The sequence below is a fragment of the Salarias fasciatus genome, chromosome 4, assembly GCF_902148845.1.
Source record: "Salarias fasciatus chromosome 4, fSalaFa1.1, whole genome shotgun sequence".
NCBI lineage: Eukaryota > Metazoa > Chordata > Actinopteri > Blenniiformes > Blenniidae > Salarias > Salarias fasciatus.
The window spans coordinates 21654568-21680989 of NC_043748.1; the positions used below are offsets into that span (position 1 = coordinate 21654568).

Consider the following 26422-nt stretch of genomic DNA (forward strand, 5'->3'; position numbering starts at 1 on the left):
TCCAAGTCGTGCTTTTTTAAAAGGGGCTGGACAACAGCATGCTTGAAAACCTCAGGAACACAGCCTGAGTTAAGTGAAGTGTTGATCAACTTCAAGATGTATGGACCAACGGAATCAATAACAGATTTTAAAAGTTTTCATGGGAGGCTATCAATCAGACACGCAGAAGCTTTTAGGCTTTGGACCACTTTGGTAATTTCAGGCAAAGAAACTGGCTCAAAATGACTGAAATTCACAAGGTCACTGCGGCACCCAACAGTAACAGCAACAGAACCAGTAAACATACAGTGTGTGTGTGTGTGTGTGTGTGTGTGTGTGTGTGTGTGAGCTGTGGAGGAGTTTGAGTGTGTAATGGACCTTTGTCCACATTATTCTGGGTATTTTTCACACTTTCTGGTTTCGTCCTGTAAAAGTAAGAGGTGTTTAATTCATGACTTATTGGTAAAGGGTAGGACAGTCACTTTATTAGCGGGTTCTTGTTGGAGGAGTCATGGCGTCCCTCCCTGGGGAGGGCTCATCAGCTCGAACCATCAGACATGGGGCTCAGGGCTGAGCCTCAAATCTCTGTAGATCAGGTCCTCCTGGCTGCAGGACACCTGAACATCCTGTACGCCTCGGATGAACAAGGCTGTGGCAGTTTTTCTCTGAGAGGAGGTTTTGGTCCAGAATCAGGGCGTCTTACTGGTTGTTTTAAATGTGAAGGTGTCATTATTCATTCCATCTACTTGGGTTACTGTGTCAGGAATTCCCCTTTCATTCCCAAAGACATCCTGGAACAGAAACTGAGCCGCTTCAGAAGTTTTCCCAGCAGCTTCAGGGAAGTCAGACTCTGATGCAGACATGTTAAAGTGAACCACGTCCAGTCCCTCTGCAGGCAGGCCTTCGTATATGACCGACTGACACTGCACACTCTCTTCAGTCAGGCCTTTGGACTCAGTGGAGACAGAGAAAAGTGGACTTCGTGAGTTTGGACAACTGGTGGGAGGTGGGAAAAACCCAGATGAAGCTCTTTTGGAAACAGCACATCTCACACAGTGCAGGATCTCATAAAACATGTCAATTTCAGCTAAAGAAATAAATTGGTGCACTAGAAGAGCACTTGTTTGAGGTTCTGTGTTCCTGTCTGGATTCTGAAACTCTGCCTTTGAACTGCACGAGGTCCATCCTGACCCTGCTCCCCAGAAAGAGGGATCTGGGTCTGTGGAAGAACTGGAGGCCATCTCACTCCTCTACACTGATTATAAAATACTTGCGAGGTGTATCGAAACAGACTAAAGGACTATATGAACTTCATCATCAAGGAGGGACAAACTTACTGTGTCCCAAAACGGACTGTGATGGAGAATCTCTTTTTAATGAGAGACATTACTGACATTTCTGAAGCACAGGGCTTAAATGTTGGACTGTTGTCAACTGATCAAGAAAAAGCTTTTCCAACCAAACAGGAGCACATCAGACTCCACACATTTCCTCAAGTGAGTCCACCTGCAGACTTGGTGAAATAGGCTGAGTCTAGTGTGCTCTTGCTTGGTTGGATCAAAAACCAGCAGCCACAGCGGCCCTTTCTGGACCGGTTTGGAGACCCCTGCTCTATCCTCTGACTGAGGGGGCCTGAGGACTGGTTGATCTTTATAGTTGACTGCAAACACTCCGACTTCAGACCGCACAACGGTACCTATTGGGAAAAATCCAAAACTCCCACTACAACCAACACCTGTTTCTGCTGAACCTGACTGGCGTCCATTTATCGCACACATCAGTCTTTTACCGGTCTGTCCTCAACGTCTGGAGAATCGTCTTCACTGTCATTACTCTGCTCCACCACCATGGAACGAGTTTAGACATCAGCCGGTCTGACCAAGCTGGGAGATCTGAGGACGACTGGACGAAGGAAGACTGCAGCCAGACTGAGCCGTAACACCGGGCCAAAATCACAGCGTACGGTGGAGAAACATCTGGACCAGGTGATGGGAGCTCGTCACTGGCTGATGTTCAGGAGCCCAGTTAGTCCGGGACGTTGGCATCTGGGTCCTCTCCCAGAGGCACCTGGAGGCCCCTGTACAAGGCCCCAGCAGAGAAACACACTGTGGTGTGTGTGTGTGTGTGTGTGTGTGTGTGTGTGTGTGTGTGTGTGTGTGTGTGTGTGTGTGATGTACTGTATAAAGTAGTTTTCTTTCACATGTTCACTTGAAAAAAATGGGATTTTTTTAAAAATATGACAACTGACCAATAAAGCATTGGTTAAGGGTCCAAGATACCTCTCTCTCTCTCTCTCTCTCTCTCTCTCTCTCTCTCTCTCTCTCTCTCTCTCTGTCTCTCCATCACTCACACACAGATACAAAAAAATCTCCCAAAGTGTCCCAAAGAGCAACAAATTTGTCCCCATTGACTATCAAAATGAACAAAAGATGCAAAATCATTACAGAGACACAAATAAACAACAAAAATATTAGAAACATACCGATTAAAAAAAAAAAATACTATAACGTTGTCGAGGTGTAGAATCTTCAGGCCGTCTCCATGAGGCCGCTCCAGCAGAGGCTTCCCCTCCAATCACGCCTCGATCCCACAGAGCCTTTTTGGATCCCAATATCAAGGTGTACAATAAGGACCTGACAACTTCTGGCTGTTTAGTGTGTGAATTTATTACAAAAAGATGTTGTTTCCCTGACAAGGAATTCTAGTCTTTGAGTCCCTGGTCTACCCAAAAGTAGCGTCCAGCAGGCAAAAAGCGATGTCTAATCTGTGTGTGTGTGTATTTCTGATTCCTCCCTCGCAGGCGGGGTTCTCAAACAGTGGTTCTCGGTAGTTTTCCATCGTCCGCCCCGTCCTTTCTCCCAGGCACGTGGATCTCCCAGGTTCCACATCCCGGGTTATCTCGCTCCGACAGTCTCCGTCCTTCACTCCCTCAAGTGTTATCTGCAAGAGCTCAGACGAGAAAAACTTCCCGGGACCTCATGAGCTTTTTTCATGGCTAAGGTTACAAATCATTAAGAAATACAAAGAAATACAAAAGCAGCTGCAAAACAAAGTTAAATGCATATTATATTGGGATATTTTTCCCTGAGTATCATATGTGAGCAAGCAAGTATTAAAATAAGGATATTGAAACTAAAATAAATTCCCACAACGTGTTAAAAGTTGTTGGAGCGTCTTGGAGCCAGTTACTTTTGATTTTACTTTCACATAAATGTTTTTGTCTTCCAGTAAATCACAGCTGCAGGCATGACCGACATACCAGCACCGGAAAAAAACTGACATCTTGCTGAAGTCCCGGAACGTTAACATGCAGCTAGAAAACTGAAAGTAAGACTTCCATATATGGGGTTTCCTCCAGAGGCTCGACAGTTTTATCTGCAGATACTCAGAGAACAATTCAGACCTTCACACTGCAGACGACACTCCATCTCACACAGGTACGTCTCTCTGAGTTCACCTTCTCAGGTTCAGATGCCTTTTCATCAGATTGTTCACACCAAAAACAGAAAAACAACTGAGACTCCATCAGACTTTCAGTTAATCAATCAGCAGGTTGTTCACATCACGTCTATCAGTTTTCAAATGACACTCATTCTTTAGAGAGCTACTTCGAAAAGTGCTGATGTTAAATATCAGGTCAGTGAGTTCACCAACTGGTAATGCTAAAGCTTCCTGTTGGCGGCAATCAGGACAGTGTGTTTCCCTCTCTGCTGCAGACGCCATCCGAGTGTGTTCTGCTTAAAAAAGTGAAATACGTAATTCTGAAACAGTGAGAAACAAACCGGCGCTCCTCGGGTGAAGGAGGCTTTCATTTTCGTAATTTTACTTTGTTTTGAAGCACCGCAGCAGGTTTTTCACATTACTTCTATCAGTTCACAGACACAGATGAATGAAAAGATCAATTTCATCTGCATTCTGTCCTGATAAAGCTCTGAAATCTGCTCCACTCTCCATGCTCTCAGCTTCGCTCTCAGAAACATGACTGCTGCTTCTCTCAGACTCCAAACCAGTTCAGACCAGCTGGAAACCAGTTCAAACCTGACCATGTCTGGTGTTGGTTCCTGAATGAAGCCCAAGCTTGACGCTCATATTCCCTCTTCTAATCCACACTTAAAATGAAAAAAGCTTCACAGGATCCTCTGGATTTAGTTCAACTGTTTAGTTAAAGTTAAAGTTAAAATTAAAGTTAGAGTTAGGGTACAAAGCAAAATGTCCACAGGAAACAAAGTTCAACTGTTTAAATGTCCACAGGAAAATGTCCACAGGAAACAAAGTTCAACTGTTTAGTTAAAGTTAAAGTTAAAGTTAAAGTTAAAATTAAAGTTAGAGTTAGGGTACAAAGCAAAATGTCCACAGGAAACAAAGTCAAATAACAGAGGTAATAACAAGAAAAGTAAAAAACTGTGGCTCTGCTCCACTTGCGTGAAGCATGACAGCCAGACCCATAACTTAAAATTTCAACGGTCAATTAAATATGCAACCTTACAAGAGAATCTGTTTACTCCATAATATCAAACCAAATCAAATGTAACTGATCACACCATGAACTTATTATCCTGTAACTATTTTAACCTGTAACTAGTCCCTTTGTATCTCAGACACAAATAAACTTTTTTTCATTCATTCTCCGCCGCTTTATCCCTTTCAGGGTTGCGGGTGGCTGGAGCCGATCCCAGCTGCTGTGGGCAAAGGCGGGGTACACCCTGGACAGTTCGCCAGTCTGTCGCAGGGCTGACATATGTAGACAAACAACCATTCACTCACACATTCATACCTAGGGGCAAATTAGGGTGATCAATTAACCTACCATGCATGTTTTTTGACCATGGGAGGAAGCCGGAGTACCCGGAGGGAACCCACGCACACACAGGGAGAACATGCAAACTCCCCGAGACCTGGCCGGTATTTGAACCCAGGACCTTCTTGCTGTGAGGCAAGAGCGCTAACCACCGCGCCACCGTGCGGCCCAAATAAACTTTTCAATATAAAATTGCAATTTTCACGTGAATAAACTCAAACTGTATCTTCTACACTTCCACATCTAGATTCATCCAGTTTACACCATCGCAGAGCAGTTCAGATCAGATTACTGCAGTCAGGAATGAAATCAGATCAGTCAAGCTCCAGTTAAAGGAGCAAAATGTTTGTTTGTTTGTTTGTTTGTTTCGAGCAGAATTTCATTCTCAGTGCTCAACAGTAAACAAAAATCATCACAATCCAATCCGACACAATACAATAACAAAACACATTTATATTATCTCGAAAGGAAGTGGGATGAAGTAAAACTTATTATCTCCCATCCCTCTTCACTTAAACGCTTTAAAGATATTACAACCTTCATTGTTACACAATTATGTTCACTGTACAGTTAATAACACACTTCCTTTTTTATAAACAAAAATCATTCTCCTTAATATATTTTTCAAAGGGCATTTCTTTAAAGGTGTAACATAGGATGTTCTATTTGCTTTGAGTTCCGGGTGGCTCATCAAAATAACTGGTGGGTCTGTTTGTCAATCATTCTGCTGAGCTGCTTTCGTAAAGCCGCTGAACGTGCTCGCTCCCAATAAGGTTCTACTTATTGTGCATTCAGAGTGTTTATGTAGCGGGTGAGCTTCAGCTTCAGCCAGTACTTTCCAATGGCGAGTCTGACATGATGAAACTGTAACTGTTTCGGAAAATAAGTTTTATGAGCAAGGCTGATCGCACAAACTGTAAACAGAGCCGTGCACGCCCGGAGAAGATGAGCTCGCGCTCGCTCGCTTCCGCCATTGATAGGCGTTTCCTCGGTCGTCTGGCGCATACGCCAGACAACCGAGGTTTGGCTTCGTCTTTTTCGAGAAAATCCTATATTAAACCTTTAAAGGCATATTCGAGGATTCTCCGCCTATTTCATATAAACATGGCCGATTTGCCATTTTTGGAGCACTGCGCATGCACGGCTCCCTCCATGAGGACTGTGGGAGCGCGCACGTCAGCCGCATGTCAGTTTGTTTACATCCGTACAGCTGGAGCATCGTCTTTCCACATAGGATTAAAACACATTTGTAATCATGTCGGACTCTTCTTCCAATCATACATAAGAATACGATCCGTTAAGTAGAGTCTTACGTGTTTATGCAGCAGAAACGTTTGAATGTGATAATCAGCATGTTACCTGTCCAGCAGAAACTTCCCCATGTCGTGATCAGTCCTAAATCCCGTTTGTGTTTTGAATGTCCGCCGCCTCGTAAAGGAATCTCCCAGTAAAACACATGTTTTTCCCTTCTTTTCTATGGGCTTCCTTCTATCCTCTGCCATCTCAAACAATGTTCTTTTTTTGGGGCTGGCCGTCTTCGGAGGCTCCCGCTGCATGTCACTTCCTAAACAATGCTCTGCGCATGCCTGGCTCGAAACCAGAGCGCACAGAGGTGGTGACTCGACATGATATTTCATCACGCAAACGCGTTCCCACATTGATTGGCATTATGACTGCCCAATCACGATTTGGAACCATACAATTCTGATTGGTTCTAAGGAGCCTCCAGTATACTTTTAAGTTGCTTTTTAAATAATCTCATATTTGGACATTCCTTGAGCTGTCTTCCCAGTTTGTTCCACAGTTTTACCCCTTGAACTGAAGGACAAAGTCTTTTCCGTTTATTATTTGCCCTTCTAACTGTAAAATTATGTGTATGTCGTAAATTATACCCTACACCTACTCTTTTAGAAAATAAAAGTTGGATGTTTTTTGGAAGATTGTCCTTACTTGCTCTAAATACGATTTGTACAGACAATAAATCAACAACATCTTGAAATTTTAATAATTTAGAATTTGCAAAAAGTATGTTTGTATGTTCTCTGTAACCCACACCATGTTTTATTCTTATTGCTTTCATCTGTAAAATGACAAGAGGGTGTAATGCTTAGCAGCTTAAAGGTTCTTTTAAAAGACAGGTCGTGGTGAGAGTAAAGTTACCTCTACTAGTTTCGGTCACATCCGGTGACCTTCCTCAGGAGGCACGTCATGTGATGGGAAGTGATGTGTCAAATAGGCTGCTGGCTCTTCTTCTGATGTTTTCCAGACAGTGACGTGCCTCCTGAGGAAGGTCAACGGATGTGACCAAAACTAGTAGAGGTAACTTTACTCTCACCACTACCTGTCCTTTAAAAGAACCTTTTAGCTGCTAAGAGAATTGAAGACAGTATGAACCTTTACCAAAAGGGTGTAACGCTATTTTATAGTTATTTCCCCATACTTCTGCACAGTCAGTAAAATATGGCAAAACTAATGAACAATAAAGTATACGCAATGAATTTTTATTTAGGTCATGTTTTGCCTTATTTAATACTGAAATACTTCGTGAAACTTTTCTTTGAACATGACATATATGATTTCCAATTAATTTTATCATCTATTAATACTCCTAAAAATTTTATTTCATTTACTTTTACAATAATTGTATCATCCAACTTACTTTTAACATCATTTGTTCCCATGTTTCCAAACACCGTTGACTTGGTTTTCCCCAAGTTTAATGACAATTTGTTTCTATCTAACCACAATTTAATTTTATTCAATTCTGTATTCATTTCCTGCTCTAATGCCTGGAGATCATTCCCAGTACAAAAAAATATTTGTATTATCCACAAACAAAACTAACTTAAGAACATCTGAAACTTTACATTTATCATTTATATAAAAAATAAATAAAATGGGGCCCAATGCTGCTCCCTGTGGGACACCACAAGAAACATCCAACTGAAAAGAACAGAAATCTCCACGTTGTACAAATTGTTTACGGTCAGTCAGACAGCTCTTTACCCAGTCCAACACTCTCCCTCGGATCCCATATCTCTCTAACTTATATATTAAAATGTCTTGGTTAATAGTATGGAAAGCCTTCTGGAGGTCAAGGAATATTCCGATTGTATACATATACATATGTCAGAAATGTACGATATAAATAGTCAAAAACGTTCCCATTTGCTGTCTGTCCGTTAAGAAAACTTCAATTGAAACAATCTGTCGTCTCCATCAACAAGGTCTTGGTCAAATTATTTTCTTTCAATCTGAGAGGCAACTTGGGTGGGCGGGGCTTACCCATCACTACTTCCTGGTTCCAGAGCCAATCATATCTGAGTTCCTGAGGTTGCCAAACAAGCAGCATAGCACTCTGTATTTTACGTCTGCTCTGCCGGCCGTGCCGACCGTGTCGACCATGTGCTGCGGGTGCAACGCCGACTGTGTTCCAGCTGTACTTGTTTTTAAAATGCTCTGAATAAAGTCGAGTTGAGCTGCTAAAGCTAGCTGTTGGCTGGGTAATCAGGGCAGTGTGTTTCCCTCTCTGCTGCAGACTCCATCATGAGCTCAGGAAGTCAATACCGATGGGCCGAAGAAAACTTACAGCTGCCGCCCGGGACCTCTCGTATGGAGCTCTCAGGCCCCGTTAACGGTCAAACCTACGTGATGTACCATGGCACCACCAGCTCCAACGCCGACATGATCCTGAGTTCTGGCTTCAGGCAGTCTTCTGACGGGATGCTGGGTCGAGGAGTCTACCTCAGCAGGTCCCTGAAGAAAGCCAGCCGCTACCCGATCGGGCACCCCGAGTACGACAGGGTGGTCATCAAGGTCCTGGTCAAGGTGGGGAGGGTGAAAGCCATCAACTATCAGAATCACCCCCTCCAGAAAACCTGGCACGACCAGGGCTACGACACCGCCTGGGTGCCGCCACGCTGCGGCATGGTGAGAAGCGGCCTGGAGGAGGACTGTGTGTGGGACCCGGCCAGGATCCGGATCATCGGCACCATCCGACCCCAGCTCATCAGCGGTGCAAGCAACCGATAAAATGCACTAAAGCCAAGCTAATAGAAATTATTATTGTATCTTCAAATGTATTTTTGCTTGTTTGGATTAAAAATAGTCAAACAGTGTCATTGCGTCATCGCTAAAACAGCTGAATGGGATTAAATATTGCTTCAAGTAATTGGGATAACTAAGAATAATACATTTAAAAATCAAGAATAGCCAGTGGAGTTGTCATCTGGAGGATGGAGTGAGCCGGGACAGCTGCTGATACAGCAGTGATGAGTTCTGATAGTACAGCGGAGAACAAACCTGCAGACTGGTATAAGGAACATTATGAGGCAGAAGATTAGCGGTTGTGGAGTTATGATAAATTATATCCCCAAAATCAAGTATAGAAAAGAATAAATGCGTGACTATCCTCTTTCTTACTGATGAACTAAAACAATTAATTGACTGATAAGCATTTTTAGATGCTAGGCAATTTTATGTTTAACAGAATGTATGTGAAAACGGAAAGAAGGAGTTGGGTCCAACCATGAAAAAATGTAAATTGCAGGTCACTATCAGTTCTAGGTCTGTTTTTTTTTTTTTTTTTCTAAAATAGCATTGAATGGGATTTGCTTTTATGAAAAAACAGTTTATTTGTTTGAAGCAGCATAATTAAACTGTATCAAAATCATTTTGAAGTGAATGCTGGATATCAGGAATATCGGATTTGGAATAGTAAATAACTGTATCATCAGTCTACAGTTGAATATTGCAGTCTGTGCAGGTGAGAGGAAGATCACTGATAAAGGCTGAGGACAAAAGAGGACCAAGTGAGGAAGCCCGAGGCACTCCTCCTTCCATCGTTTGAAAATCAGAATGGCAGCCTTTAAAGGAAACACTGATGGAGATGTGAGTTAAACCAGAGAAGAGAAGAACGATAAAGACCAACAGAGTTAAGCTTTCTAGAAGGAGATAATGATTAACCATGTGAAATGCTAACTGGTCTGAAAGAGAAAGAACCGCCACAGGACGGGGTATTAAAAGACACAGCAGAGTATGAAGGGGACTGTAGGACGAGAAACATTTCTATTATTGATATGTATATTATAGAACATAGAAAAACAATCAGATTTACCTACTGCATCATTAGGTTGGTTCTAGAAATGCCTGGGATTTTTAAATTACTTGATGATGAGTTCTTACAGTTTATTTAGCATTTCTGGTTTCTGCTGTACACCTGTTTCTGTGATTTTAGATGCTTCCCAGTCAGCAGCATCATGTGTGAGGCGATACTTCTGCCCTACTTCATCCCTCTGTTTAAAGGAATACTCCGAAGATTTTGGACCCACGCCCTTTCCCTGTCATTGACAAAGTGAGACAAGCTCATAAATATCTTTTGTGTGTCTCTGCGTCCAGTGACTGGATCCCAGCTGTTAGCATCGTAGTTAGCTGAGCTCAATTTCTGGAGGTGAACAGGAGACAGAGTTGGACTGACAAAAGTGGACAAAATACTCCTCACAGTGGTCCAGGGCATGGCATATTAGCACGTGAAGTAAATCCGAATGTTTATAAAACATTTTAAAAGACGTGTTTTCTTTTCAATCTGTTAAAATAACATTTTCATACACACAGACCTGCACAAGCATAGTGATCCGTGGAAGGATATGCCGGCGCACAGCGGCTGAGTCTATGGCTTCTATTGCTGTGCTCCGGTATATCCTTCCGCGGAGCACTTATTATTATTATTTTCTAACATTATTACAAGCCTAGTAGTGTATACGATAAATGCTGTGCCAAAATAAAAACGCTATTTAACGTAATTTGTCTTTTATTACCCATTTATTAGTAAGGCTTTTATTTTGGTAGGGAGTCCATTTGACCCGTGACGTCAGGGGTCACGTGCTTCCGTTTTTTCGTTTTGAGACCTGAAACGAAAAAATGAAAAATTGAAATCCAAAAAACAAAATTCGGCCGTAATTTGCTTGTGTTGGTTTTGTTTTTGGTTTTGAATTGAGAAAGAAAAAACCGTTTTTTCGTTTTTTGGTTGAAAACGAAAAAAGGAAAATTGAGCCATTTTTTCCATTTTCGTTTGCTGGTTTGGTCAGAAAAACAGATTATACTTTTGGCCCCTGACCACTCCCCCAGGTCTTTTCACACTGAAGTTTTGGGTACTGTATGAAAATCTGCTGTCTGCTTCGTTCTACGGTTCCTTGGAGATTGTTTTTTGGAGTTTGGTTCTGCTTTGGCTCTTGACGTTTCCTTGTTTGTTTGTGGTGTTTTTGTAATTTAAACAGAGCTCAAAACTCAAAACTACGCTCTCAAAACTGAGAGCGTAGCGGGCACACCTTGAAGGTTCATCGGTTGGGTAATCCAGTCAATCGATCAAAGGTTTTTACACACCTGAAGCCGGTGAACTCAGGTCGCATTGCCCTCGGGTAAGTCAGGCTTTTCATTCCAATTTCAACTCAAAAGCTCGACATATTGCTGTTTTAATCTGTAGGAGAGCCAAGTTTAATCCATGAAAGTTGTTTCTGATGAGAATGGCGGATATGGTTGCTGGAACCCCGATGCAGAGAGAAGTTTTGTTGGTGAATGTTTATGCTCTTAACTTTGATGGTGTAGGTTTTGGACGACCCCCCCACCCCCTTCTTAGATACTCCCCTGTGGATCTAAATTGTGTTTTTGACTCAACGTTGGATCGGTGTGATCGGTTTTATTGAATCTGCTATGGCTTGGATGTTTTCTGACTTTGTGAGCCGAAAGGGTCTGGTTGACTCGTGGAGGTTTTAGAATCCGTGTTCTGAACTTTTTCTATTTACTGCTAGGTACATAATTCATGGTCCTGGATAAACAGTTTTTTTATAGACAGTGCCCTTTATCTCAAACTGTCAAGTGATTTCTCAAAAAATCAATCAAATGAAAATACTGCCTTTCTTTTTTATTTCACTCAATCCCTCTGTTTCTGCTGTAACTTTAGTTTGTTCTTTTCGACCTATCAACTTCTCTTTGTAAACTTGATAATCATATTGTTCTAAATACAGTTAAAATCTGGTCTCAATTCAGACGGCATGTCAGATTCTCAGGTCCATGTCTTTAAAGGGCAACTCCGGTTTTTTGACACCTGGACCTTATTTCTAGGTGTGTCATGCTCATATACTCACTCAGACAAACATCGTGCAGCTCGGAGTCCTTCAGAAGTTATTTAGATCCAAACGATGTAGCCGCACTAGCGGGGTTGCCATAGCAATGGAGCGTTAGCGCGGGACATAATCTCTGCACAGTCGCTCATTTCGGCTGTATTTCTTCATCCATCGCCAGTGTTATCATAAAGTCAGCTCGTCTACCGTCTTCAGGTGGGTCAGCTGAAGAGCTGACAGTTTTCGCTAACTTAGCCACAATTAGCTCGGATGGGAACGTTGCGGAGCTCCTCTCCCCAGCAGAGAGGCACTTTGAGTCGGCCTCGGCTGTCACGGTGCCCCGGCGTCTGACTTCCAGGGGCCGAGTTGGAAAACGGCCCTCAGCTGCTCCACGGAGGCTCCGGACACCCGCGAAGACGCACGGCTCACGCGCGGCCGCTGGATGTCTCTCCTCGCCGGGAGGATGCGTATCTCCGCTCCCCGGCGGATGCGCGCTCCGGGCCGGCCGCGGGACGCGCGACGGCCCGCCGCGCCGAGGCCGGTGCTCTCTCCTCGCCGGGAGGAAGCGTATCTCCGCTTCCCGGTGGATGCGCGCTCCACGCCGGCCGCGGGACGCGCCACGGCCGGAGCTCTCTCCTCGCCGGGAGAATCCAGATCTCCGCCGCCCGGCGGATGCGCGCTCTGAGCCAGGCCGCGGGACACCGCTGGAGGCCCCCCTTCCGACCGAAAGGCAACCCAGCGCCGATGGAGGAAAAATACAGCCGAAATGAGCGACTGTGCAGAGATTATGTCCAGCGCTAACGCTCCATTGCTGTGGCACCCCCGCTAGTGCGGCTCATGGCCGTTTCTTCCTATAGGCCAACTAGGCGAATGCCTAGGGCCCCCAAGCCACCAGGGGGCCCCAAAGCTGCATGTTCAATCTCTTCTGAGGATAATTAAAATGTCCTGTTTTTATCTGTAGCTAGCTCTTGTGTTTATTACACCTCTTACATGCTTAAAAATAAACGTTGGATAAAATAAACTGCAATGATAAGCAGTGGCTGGTGATTTTATGGCATTATTAGTGTGTTGGACCGCTCTGTCACACAGCAAGTGACGTCACGTAGCGGCCGCCGACAGGTACTATGGGAATGATGGACAGCTACCCGTCATTAGCGAGAGGATTAACAAAACAAACCATAATGGCATCAAAAAGAAATTATCCCAGTGGCGCGGAAAAACGGAAGAAAAAGAAGACTGAGGAAGAAAAATGTTCAAAGGATAAAGGTAAGTCATTTGCTGGTGATGTGGGCTGAAGAGGTGGAGGTGACACCAAGTTTTTTTGTTTGTTTGTTTTTTGTTTTTGTTTTTTTGCAAGTTTGTTTATTTGTCCCACTTGCCAACTAGCTAGCGTCGGATAAATGTTAGCCTGCTGCCGGCTGTTATCTGTTCGTCACAAACTCAGCTTTAATGTTTGTCTCATGAAAGTTGGCCTGTCTTACCGTGGGAATGATTGGCTGACTCCGTAGACCCGTTCATTCAGATGGAGGGAGAGGAGGGGAGGGGAGGGGAGGAGAGGAGAGGAGGATGGAGAGGAGGTGAGGAGGGAGGGCATGTTGTAGTCTGCTCTGTCAGTGTTCAGTGGAAGTTGTCTCACATATTTTACACTTTATTTTATGATTAGTTAGAATTAATTTACTAAGTTTAGTGTGTCTTGTATAGGGCTCTAATTAGGGACCGAGCCCGGAGGGCAAGGTCTCCACATTGTTCTTAAAACTGCTACTGTTTAGTTTAGTTTTTAATTTAAAGGACTGTTTTAAAGTTTTGTTTTTAATCTATTAATCAATCAACATTTATTTAATAGAGCCCTTTACAACACATACAGTGACCAAAGTGTATTCCAACAAAATTAAAGCATATGAATAAAAATAACTACATAATTTAAAGCCAATAAAGCAAATAATAAAACAAGATTAAACCAATAAAAACAAATACAAGGAATTTATTTGATTATTGTGTTTTAATTGATGTATAAATGTTATTCATGGCGTTTTATCCTTATTTCAGACTTTTGTGGCAGTGGTTTTTTTGTCTCAGTTTTATTACTTTAGTACAATTTGTAAACTATTGCAGAAAACTCTTAAAAGTGGCAACTTTGTCAATCAATCAATCAATTTATTTTTGTATAGCCCAGTATCACAACAACAGTTGCCTCAGAGGGCTTCAAGATGTTACATTGATTGGTAAAAATAAAAACAGTGAATAAGCATAATGTTAATATGTCAAATTCACTTTGTAACTGGATACAAACTTTAAAGGGACACTGTACATCACAATGTTTAATATAAAAACAGATTGCCAGTCATTTTAATTTTCTGTGTTACTGCAACAACACTAATAATAAAATAGAATATGTACTCAGGATCTATTTTTTGCTTGATAACCTAATGAGCTTTGACTTTGCAGGAGCAATTCTAAAATATTTCGGAGCTCCAGACATCGAGCCTGAGTGATCGTCCGAACATCCTGACCCGGAAGCCCCGGGGCCATCAGGTATCTCCTTCTGTCCAGGAAGCTCCAGAACAATCGCTAACATCAGAACCTCTTTCTGCCCAGGAAGCATTGGAGCAGAAGAAGATACAAATACAAACTCTGAGAGCAACTCCCTGTGTTGTGTTTACCTTGGCAAGTGTGCTCACACCCGGTCAGACCCCTTTCATTGATGGTAAACTTCAACCAGGTCAAATTTTTCCATTACTCAACCTTTCCATAACCCCACCTCACAATTTTAAGCAGCGGTTTGTTTTGATTGTTGCACTTTAAAATACATGTTGATTTGTTATGTTTTCTTATTTGAAATAAACGTGTTTCTTTTTATAAACACTCAATCTGTTTTATTTATTGACATATAGAGGATGGTTTTCCTCGTATTATAGTTTTATCGGTTTAACTTGCCTGAGTGGCTCAACTCTTCAGATGTTTGATTTTAACTGTAGCCTCGGCTTAGTAGACCATCTAAAGGGTTAGGAAATCTCTTCTTCACAGTCTGACAAAATAGGGGCCCCCAGACAACATCTGGCCTAGGGCCCCCATGAAGCTAGAAACGGCCCTGGTGCGGCTACATCGTTTGGATCTAAATAACTTCTGAAGGACAGCACAATGTTTGTCTGAGTGAGTATATGAGCATGACACACCTATAAATAAGGTCCAGGTGTCAAAAAACCGGAGTTGCCCTTTAAGGTCCCTGAATCAACAAACACTGATTTCCTCCATCTCTGTTCGATTCTGCATTTTGGGTGTGAGATGACAAGGGCATGAAGCAACTGAAAAACCTATATGTAGATGGTATTTTTGCGAGTTTTGACAACAATGTTTGCTTTCAATTTTGGCATCAGGCAACAAATCGATCACTAAAATGAAGAACGGATGGGAAAACCAACTGGGAATACAACTGGATGACTGTTTTTTGTGTTTACATACAATGAAAGTGTGTGAATTAATTCTCCAGAGAGTTCAGTGTTTGCTCTTCTTAATGAAAATATTTTGGAGGAAAAAAAGTTACAAAAGTTACTCAGAGCATCTTAGTTTTGGTTTCATTTTCCTGTAAAAGTTTTTGTCTTCCAGTAAATCATGAGTGGAAACCCCTGACCTGAATACCCACAGCTGCTAAAGAAAAAAACACCCTGCTGAATTTACACAATAGTTTACATACAGCTGGCACAGGGAACCGAAAGTAAAGATTAGACTTCCATATATGGAGTTTGTTCCTGAGGCTGGAAGGTGTTTTATCTGTAGAAACTGGCAGAACGACACAGACCTTCACACTGCAGGCTAAACTCCATCTCAGGAAGGGAGGAGCGCTGAACCAGCACAAAGCTGCAGAAACACTACTGAGACCCTGTCAGACATTCAACTTCCTTCTGTTTTACTGATCGATTGGCAGAGAAACGTAAACACTTAAAAATCACTACTCTAAACTGGCCTGACTCACTCTAAACTTGCGGACCCCCCTGAAGGAACTTTTAGTTTCAGTGATTTTAGTTTACTGTATTTTGAAGCACAGCAGCAGGTTTTTCAGTTCACTTCATTCAGTCTACAGACACAAATAAGTGAAAATTAATCAACACCTCATCTCCATTCTGTCCTGAAAAAGCTCTGAAATCTGCTCCAGCCTCCAAATTCTCAGCTTCGCTCTCAGAAACATGACAGCTGCTTCTCTCAAGATGAAGTGGCTTCAGTCACTGCTGAGGATTCATTCATCATGTCTCTGATTAAAACGGCTCCTTTTCATTGGTTAAACCGCAGTCTTATAGCAACGCCTGCTGGCAGGAGCAGCACTTGCAGATTCTGCTGACTCGGATCTCAGTCATCAGAAATGTATGTTTTAGGAGAGAAAAATACACATCAAAAAACAATCTCAAATGTGAGGCTGCAAATTCTCTCAGTATCAGTATAGTCATTCACAGTTACAATTTGGTATTTAAACATTCTAATGAACAAATGATACTGTTTTGTATAGTGGTTATTGGTTCATAATAGAATCCAAAAATGTGTTAATATCGTTGTTATTAAAGGAAAAGTACGGTTTAAACTGCTTTCACCTTGTTTATAGAATGAAGTAGACCAATATCCTCACCCAGAAGGCTTTTCTGATCCGAACAGTACTTCGGTAGAAATTTAGATCCAAAATCGAGTGGCGGACATCCTGTACGTCTAGCAGACGGGGCATCGGTAACGCCACTCCTGAAGCGGCTTTAATCATCCAATCTGATCCTATAAACAATGTGAAAGCTGTTTAAACTGAACTTATCCTTTAGCAACCTGAGGCAGTTCTGTTTGCTGCTGTTTCCTTTTCACCATCTTACTGATTCATGTGTTACTGGAACTGATCGGTTGGTCACACATACGGGAGGAAAATGATGTTTGTTGAAATAAATCATCATACTTGGAAATCTGTAAAATCTCCATGAGTTGTTTGGATTCTGTGAGTCGAAACTTCCTCCAAGGGCAACTCTTACTTATTATTTGGACTTTTTGGAAAGAAAGAGTCGCCATAACAAATCTGTACACCTCATATTGTTTTTTGCCATTGCTGAAGGGAAGCAGGTCCTGGGATCAGCTTCGGGCAGATTGTGGGACAGAGTCTCACGTGAAAGAGAAACTATCTGGCTCCAGAGACAAACGACGACCAGCATTTCTGCAGAAGCCGTAAACATCGGTAGGTTTTCTTTGTTGTTCCTTTTCTGAAGGGTACATTGTGAAACTGACACGCTCTGATAATTCAGTTTTGATATTGTTAAAACATTTTAATTTTTTACTCAATCATTAATTTACAATTTTGGTTTACTTGCAAATCTGTTTTTCTTTATACTTCTTTACTTTGAGAAGCATCACATCGGGAGGATTTGGGTTGAGGTTTGCATGTTTTTCTTTGTGTGAGATATTTAATTTGCTTAACTGGACTCAGATAAAATTTAATTGTCATGTATGTGTGACTCTGTAGGTAAATAACAGGGCGAACTATAAAATAAAGGGCTGCCTGCCACGTCTGCAAGACCAGGAGGCCCTCAAAATGCAGGATTGGGTTGTCAGGTCCTGCGTCTCAGCTCTGGCACGCCAGGTCGCTGGAATGCTCACAGAGTGCCAGGTACTTCCATTTTCATGCTCTTTGTCTTAGTTTGTCTATATTCTGGACAGTTTGAGGCGAACACAAGTGACCAGTCACATTTGCAAATCGTGACTATGATTTACTGCAAATACCGTAGACTGTTCCAGTTCGTAATGTGTGACTCTTGTCTCCTGCGTCCTTTTTGGAACCCAATGCAGGACGAGGGATCCCCAATGTTCTGGCCTCAGGTGGCTGTCCACTCCAGGTTCCTGTGCCACTGTTGCAGCAGACTGGAACGATGCAGAGAGAGGTTCTTCCCGGACCAGGTTCTCCAGGTTTGGAGTCGACCCTTTTGCAACAGAAGAGGTGAGACTACGGGCTGGAATATGCCTTTAACCTGAATAACCGGACAGAATGGAAGATGCATTGCAGTAGATTTCCCAAAACAAAATGAAACTGAAATGGCTGGAAGGTACACAAACCGGGCGAGGGAGGAGAGTAATGCTTGCACCTTGTAAGGGGCAGGCACAAAGAAACACCAACAAACACACCCACCGATTCGTGAATTAACTCAGAATTACAGATGATTTAACCATTCAGATCAGAGCAAGAAGTCCACACACACACACACACACACACACACACACACACACACACACACACACACACACACACACACAATCTCCAAAACTGAACCAAAGAGCAAAAAATCCGTCCACAGTGATGGTAAAGAGGATTACAGAGATTCAAATAAACAACAAAAATGTGAAACAAACATGCAATTAAAAATGCCTAAAAAGTACTGAAAGTTGTAAAAGTGAGTCAGAGCATGTTAGTTTTTTGTTTTTCTGTAATTGTTCACACCTGAACTGAAGTCACAACAGTACACACAAACACACACACACACACACGCTCAGTCTCGTATTTCTATCCTTGTGGGGACCGTCCATTGACTCCCATTCATGTCTAGCCCCTAACCCTGACCCTTACCCTAACCCTAACCCACACCACAACAAAGCCTAACCCTAAAGAAATGTTTTTGCACTTTTACTTTTTTCAGTAACAACAACATGGTCAAGAAAACACTGTTTCTCCTACTTAGGACCGGAAAAAGGTCCCCACAAGGCACGTCGTTCCACGTTTTGCTATCCTTGTGGGGACATTTGGCCCCGACAAGGATAGAAATACGAGAACACACACACACACACACACACACACACACACACACACACACACACTCCAAATATGTACTAAACAGCACTGAATCTGTCCACATTGATGATAAAAGTGAACAAAATCATGCAAAACAATTGCAGAAATGCAAATAAGAAAAATGTAGAAGTATATCAATAAAAAAAAAAAAAAAAAACCTAAAATGTATGAAAAGTTGTAAAAGTGAGTCAGAGCATGTTAGTTTTGGTTTTGTTTCTCTGGCAATGTTTTTGTCTTTCTGTAAATCATGACTGCAGAAATTAAACCACCGAGCCTCACGGCCACACCTAAACAAACTACAATCCTGCTGAAAGTATCTGAAACTCACAGCTGGCACGGAGAATCGAAAGTTAAAGTTAGATGTCCATATATGGAGTTTCCTCCTGAGACTGGGAAGTTTTATCTGCAGATACTCAGAGAACAATTCAGACCATCACAGACCTTCACACTGCAGACTACAGTCCATCTCACACAGGTACGTCTCTCTGAGTTCACCTTCTCAGGTTCAGATGTGTTTTCATCAGATTGTTCACAGGAAAGGAGGAGCACTGAACCCACAAAGTTCCCACAGGGATAACTGGCTCGTGGCGGCCAACTGTTCATAGTGATGTCGCTTTTTGATCCTTCGATGTCGGCTCTTCCTGCCATTGTGAGGCAGAAATCACCAAGCGTTGGATTGTTCGCCCACTAATAGTGAACATGCGCTGGGTTAGACCGTCGTGAGACGGGTTAGTTTTACCCTACTGATGATGTTTTGTTGCAATAGTAATCCTGCTTTCATCAGATGGTTCACAGGAAGGGAGGAGCCCTGAACCCAGCACAGAGCTGCAGAAAACCGACTGAGCCCCGATCAGACCGTCACTTTAATTCAGTTTTACTGATTTATTTACAGAGATACGTAAACAGCTGAAAATAAGTACTGAAACTGAACTGAAGGACTTTAAACCAAATACATGGAAACACTCATGACCTTGGCCGTCGGCCTTGGCCAGGAGGTCATGTTTTCAGTTGCATTTGTCTGTTATCAACACAACAGAGCTGTTTGTCGGAGGTCTGCGCTCTCCGAGTGCTTTCCTGATTTAAAAAGTGAAATAATTCTGAAACAGTGAGAAAGAAACCAGCGCTCCTCGGGAGAAGGAGGCTTTCATTTTCGTAATTTTTGTGTGTTTCAAAGCACAGCAGCAGGTTTTTCACATCACTTCTATCAGTTTACAGATACAGATAAGTGAAAAGTTCAATTTCATCGGCATTCTGTCCTGAAAAAGACTCTGGAATCTGCTCTACCCTCCATGTTCTCAGCTTCGCTCTTAGACACACGACTGCTGCTTCTCTCAGACTCCAAACCAGTTTAGACCAGCTGGAACCAGTTAAAACCAGCTGGAAACCAGTTAAAGCCTGACCATGTAGGTTCCTGATTAAAGAAGCCCAAGCTTGACGCTCATATTATATAGTTAGCTCTTAGTTAGGTAAAGTTCAAGTTCAAGTTCAAGTTAGGGTACAAAGCAAAATGTTCAATGGAAAAAAGATGAAATAAGAGAGCTGGGGCTGCAACTATTACTCGAGTAACTCAAGTACCTCGAGTACAAAAACTGATCAAGGCAAATTCTTATACCTCGAGGCTTCGTTTAATTAACCTCACGTGCTGATGAGGTGCGCGAGAGAGAGAGAGAGAGAGAGAGAGGAGAGAGAGAGAGGAAAGAGAGAGAGAGAGAGAGAGAGAGAGAGATGTGGTGTGTGTGTGTGTGTGTGTGTGTGTGTGTGTGTGTGTGTGTGTGTGTGTGGGGTTTTCTATCCTTGTGGGGACCAAATGTCCCCACAAGGATAGGAAACCTGCACGATGTGGCTTGTGGGAACTTTTTCCGGTCCCCATGAGGAGAAACTGTTTTCTTGACCATGTTGTTGTTACTGAAAAAAGTAAAAGTGCAAAAACATTTCTTTAGGGTTAGGCTGTGTTTTGGTGTGGGTTAGGGTTAGGGTAAGGGTTAGCAGTTAGACATGAATGGGAGTCAATGGAAGGTCCCCACGAGGATAGAAGTATGAACCTGTGTGTGTGTGTGTGTGTGTGTGTGTGTGTGTGTGTGTGTGTGTGTGTGTCATCCGGACTGTTGTAACTAACCGACATACTCAAGTGATGCCAGACAGGGTTTGCTTAAAGCTCGTGTCCGGAGTTTTGAAAGAGAGAGTTTTTTTTTTAATCCAACGTCTCAGGTTCCGCCCTCCCTCTACTTTCTTGAGCGACCAAGCCACGCCCCTTTAATTGTGCACGCTATTATCTGTCGGGTGAAAATGAGAGCCTCTGAGTCATACAGCATCCTACATGTTGAGCTGTTTACGGTGGATGTTCAGCAGACAGTGGATATATCCGAGGTAAGCGGGCCGGTTGCTGCGTAGCTAACTCACCTCTGCCTGGGCGAGTGGCCGTGCTCTCTGGCTGCGCACACACGCTGATTGACAACACGAGAATGCGGAAGCTCAAAATCTATTGGCTGACGCTGACCGGCGCTTTTTCGGATAACATGGGGGTCTATGAGACGAAGGCGGGGCTCCTAAATAAATTTTTATATTGCTTTATGCTAATATTATATTGTAGTATCGAACCAGACTGACACATTTAAGCTCTGTTAAAAAATGATACATACGTTGGAAACGAACGGAAACGAACGGACACAAGCTTTAAATAATGGCGGAAGATGGGCGAAAAAAACCCCCAAAAAGGTCTGTTGTGTGGGACCATTTCACACTTAGAAGTGCCGATAATATCATTCAGTGTGCGTACTGCAATGCCAAACTTGCAAACCGTCCCACCACGTCGTCGACGCTGAAGCACCTTAAATGCAAACACCCTCACTACACCGCTTCCAGTGGATTGTAGAATTCTATTACTGCTTTGAGCAGTATTGTATTGGCTTTGTTTTAATTAGAGTACTTGATTACTGGAAGATATAATCAACAGAATACTCGATTCCAATAATACTCAAGAGTTGCAGCTCTAAACAGAGATAATAACAACAGAGGTCATAAAACTGTGACTCTGCTCCACTTGCCTGACCGACTGTCTGAAGCACGACAGCCACACCCATAACTAAAAATTTCAATGGTCAATTAAATATGCAACCTCACAAGAAAATCTCAGTTTACTCCATAATATCAAACAAACCTTATCCATATGGAACTTTAGCTTTAACTTATTAACACACATATTTTCAAATGTAATTAACCACACCATGAACTTATTATAATGTAAGTATTTTAACCTGTAACTAGTCCCTTTGTATCTCAGACACAACTAAACATTTACATATGAAATTGCGATTTTCACATGAATAAACTCAAACTGTATCTTCTACACTTCCACATCTAGATTCATCCAGTTTACCCCATCGCAGAGCAGTTCAGATCAGATTACTGCAGTCAGGAATGAAATCAGCTCATTCAAACTCCAGTTAAAGGAGCAAAATGTCAGAAATGTACGATATAAATAATCAAAAACGTTCTCATTTTCTGCCTGTCACTGAAGAAAAATTCAGTTGAAACAATCTGTCGTCTCCATCAACAAGGTCTTGGTCAAATTATTTTCTTTCAATCTGAGAGGCAACTTGGGTGGGCGGGGCTTGCCCATCACTACTTCCTGGTTCCAGAGCCAATCATATCTGAGTTCCTAAGGTTGCCAAACAAGCAGCACAGCGTTCTGTATTTTACGTCTGCTCTGCCGGCCGCGCACCATGTGCTGCGGGTGCAACGCCGACTGTGTTCCAGCTGTACTTGCTTTTAAAATGCTCTGAATAAAGTTGAGTTGAGCTGCTAAGGCTAACTGCTGGCTGGGTGATCAGGACAGTGTGTTTCTCTCTCTGCTGCAGACTCCATCATGAGCTCAGGAGGCCAATACGAATGGGCCGAAGAAGACTTCTACCCACCGCCGGGGGCCTATCGTATGGAACTCTCAGGCCCCGTTGACGGTAAAACCTATGTGATGTACCACGGCACCACCAGCTGCAATGCCAACAAGATCCAGAGATCAGGCTTCAGGCAGTCTTGTGACGGGATGCTGGGTCGAGGAGTCTACCTGAGCAGGGAGCTGGAGAAAGCCAGCCGCTACCCGATCGGGCACCCCGAGTACGACAGGGTGGTTATCAAGGTTCTGGTCAAGGTGGGGAGGGTGAAATGTATCGACTATAAGAATCACCCACTCCAGAAAACCTGGCACAACCACGGCTACGACACCGCCTGGGTGCCGCCCAACTGTGGCATGGTGCCCAGCGGCCTGGAGGAGAACTGCGTGTGGGACCCAGCCAGGATCCAGATCATCGGCACCATCCGACCCCAGCTCATCAGGGCTGCATCTGGCTGGATGTACTAATCCAATGCTGATTCTTTATGTATCTTCAAATGTATTTTTATATATTTGGATTGAAAATAAAGTGTCATTGAAACTGAATAAAATGGTGTAAATGAGAAAAACACCCAAAAATGTCTCAAATTAGAAATTGTGAGTGACTCCTTCCTCTCATAGAACTAAAGGCCTTCTCCACTGGTCCCGGCCTGGTCTGACTTGACCCGGGTGGTTTTCCATGAATCCAATCAATCCCATTAAAAACAATCATATTAAAAGCATCTGGATACATGGACGCCATATAAAGCGACCCACGTTCAAGCCTCGTACCCACACACCCCAGGTGAAGTGGACTATTCAGTAGATGTGACATGCATATTTTCCGTACTGGTTGTGGAACACTGGACCAGCTCTATACCCTCCATAGGGGCTCGAGGGCTCCTGGGAGTTCACTAAACCAGTTCACATGTGTTTTGTGGACTTGGAGAAGGCATTCGACAGTGTCCCTCGTGGTGTCTTGTGGGGGGTGCTCCGGGAATACGGAGTCCGGGGCTTCTTGTGAAGGGCCGTCCGGTCTCTGTATGACTGGGGCAGGAGTCGACAAATTTCGGCAGGAAGTCGAACCTGTTCCCGGTGCATGTTGGACTCTGGCAGGGCTGCCCTTTGTCACCGGTTCTGTTCATTATTTTTATGGACAGAATTTCTATACAGCCAGCGGCCGGAGGGGGTCCGGTTTGGTAGCCACAGGATTTCATTTTTGCTCTTTACAGACGATGTTGTCCTGTTGGCTTCATCGAACCCAGACCTGCAGCATGCACTGGGGCGGTTTGCAGCAAAGTGTGAAACAACAGGGATGAGGATCAGCACCTTCAAATCCGAGGCCATGGTCCTCGACTGGAAGAAGGTGGTCTGTCCTCTCCAGGTCAGTGGAGAGACCTTGTCCCCAGTGGAGTAGTTCAAGGATCTTGGGGTCTTGTTCACGAGTGGGGGACGGATGGAGCGAGAGATTGACAGGCGGATCGGTGCAGCGGCTGCAGTGATGCAGTCGTTGTATCAGTCCGTTGTGGTGAAGAGGGAGCTGAGCCGAAAGGCGAAGCTCTGGATTTACCAGTCAGTCTACGTTCCCACCCTCATCTATGGTCATGTGCATGAGGGCCATGACCGAAGAAAAGACAAGATCCCCGATACAAGCGGCTGAAATGAGCTTCCTTCGTAGGGTGGCTGGGATAACTGGCTTGTGGCAGCCAAGCGTTCATAGCGACGTCGCTTTTGGATCCTTCGATGTCGGCTCTTCCTATCATTGTGAAGCAGAATTCACCAAGCGTTGGATTGTTCACCCACTAATAGGGAACGTGAGCTGGGTTAGACCGTCGTGAGACAGGTTAGTTTTACCCTACTGATGATGTGTTGTTGCAATAGTAATCCTTACCCCTTACCCCCAATTTCCACATAAAGCGAAAGCACCGCGGTGCTCAGCGGAGCGAAGCGCCGCCGTCCTGCTCCTAAAGTCAAAGCACACTGGAAGTGCAGCGCAGCTGGGCGCCGTCCGGAGGGGTAGGGCTGCTTCTCGCAGAGGCTCTCATGTGAATAGCGATTTCACAAGATGACACATGAAAGGTTAAACTCATTAAAAAGAATCAATACAGAGTAGTTAACTCACCATCCATTTCCACAACTGTTGAAATTTTAGATCACGGCCGGTCCTTTCTGCCAGTGTCCTTGTAGAAAGGATGTTTTGGATCAAAAATGATATTGCATTTTTTCACTTCAGTGATCAACTTCTCTTCGTTCATGGCGTCGTGCTGTGTCTGGGACCCTGTTGACCTGACGCTCGTGCCTCCCGAGGTGACGCAATAGCTAGCAACATACAGGAATAAATGTACGTCCGAGAGGTCGTGCATTGCATTTTATTTTGAAAGTTCCGGGTTGACTTTATATCTGTCTGGTGCTTTCTCAACAACAGTGAATTTGCGTGGTTCTGAAGCAGCAGCACAGAAAATAGACCTAGAGCCAGCACCGTGGCCCACGCCGGCGATTCAGGGATGCAGCGTGGCGATCTACAGCGTGTGCAGTGGAAATTGTCTGATAGAAGAGAATGGGTTCTAAGTGCTGCCCAGTATGATTCAAGAGCGTGGCGCTGGGATCTGGGATCCTCCCAGAAGAGCTGGAGGAAGTGTCTGGAGACAGGGAAGCCTGGGCATCCCTGCTGAGACTGCTGCCCCAGCGACCCAGTCCTGGATAAGCGGTAGAAAATGGATGGATGGATGGATGTGACGTGCACCAAAGGGTTTTGTCCCACTTTCGAGGTTCTGCTCTTTCGCTTTGTGGTCAGCAGTGCTCAGCCCCCAGCAGAGTGTTTTTATCCGCTGGATATCTGCTCAAACAGTGTTCAAACATCTTCATGCTGCACTCGATAGCGAGCGCTCCGCTGGCCGACAGAAAGCATTTCTCGCGGGAGACCGCATTCATTCAGCGAAGGTGGGGGACACCTCTGGCAAGGCACAAAGATTACTCTCCTAGCCGGCCTCGTCCAGGGTTGACATTTTGTTATTATTTGTTTGACATGAGAACTTTGCCGAAAAACTAGTCTCACACCGTTTGGAGCAGCACCACAAAAAGCACATCATAGCTTGTGGAAAATTCAGGAATAGCGTGCTGTGACTTTTCTCGGCCTTCCGGCAAAAGAATTCCTACAAAACCCAAAACCAGTGAAGTTGGTATGTTCTGTAAATTGTAAATAAAAACAGAATAAAATGATTTGCAAATCTCTTTCAACCTATATTAAGCTGAATACACAGCAAAGACAAGATACTTAAAGCTCGTGTCCGGAGTTTCCGTTCGTTTCCAACGTATGTATCATTTTTCAACAGAGCTTAAATGTGTCAGTCTGGTTCATTACTACAATATAATATTAGCATAAAGCAATATAAAAATGTATTTATGAGCCCCGCCTTCGTCTCATAGACCCCCATGTTATCCGAAAAAGCGCCGGTCAGCGTCAGCCAATAGACTTCGAGCTTCCGCATTCTCGTGCCGTCAATCAAAGTGTGGAGCAGCCAGAGAGCACGGCCGCTCGCCCAGGCAGAGGTGAGTTAGCTCCGCAGCAGCCGCCCCGCTTACCTCGGATATATCCACTGTCTGCTGAACATCCACCGTAAACAGCTAAACATGTAGGATGCTGTAGGACTCAGAGGCTCTCATTTTCACCCGACGGATAATTCGCGTGCATGATTAAAGGGGCGTGGCTTGGTCGCTCATGAAAGCAGAGGGAGGGGGAAAAAACCTCTCTCTTTCAAAGCTCCGGACACGAGCTTTAACGTTCGAACTGTTCAACTGTGTTATTTTTTGCAAATATTAGCTTATTTTGAATGTGATGCTTGCAACATGTTTCAAAAAAG

At 43.7% G+C, this 26422-nt stretch overlaps 1 protein-coding gene across 1 annotated transcript in view; it reads left to right on the forward strand.

Moving 5' to 3' along the window:
* Positions 1 to 26422, forward strand: part of LOC115386925 (uncharacterized) — a 38267-nt gene that overhangs the window by 4007 nt on the left and 7838 nt on the right. Inside the window, exons 3-8 of the mRNA XM_030089390.1 lie at positions 766 to 821; positions 3338 to 3416; positions 8316 to 8806; positions 17378 to 17521; positions 17701 to 17848; positions 22552 to 23049. Coding sequence (XP_029945250.1) covers positions 766 to 821; positions 3338 to 3416; positions 8316 to 8806; positions 17378 to 17521; positions 17701 to 17848; positions 22552 to 23049 — 1416 coding nt within the window. The remainder of the gene's footprint in view (positions 1 to 765; positions 822 to 3337; positions 3417 to 8315; positions 8807 to 17377; positions 17522 to 17700; positions 17849 to 22551; positions 23050 to 26422) is intronic.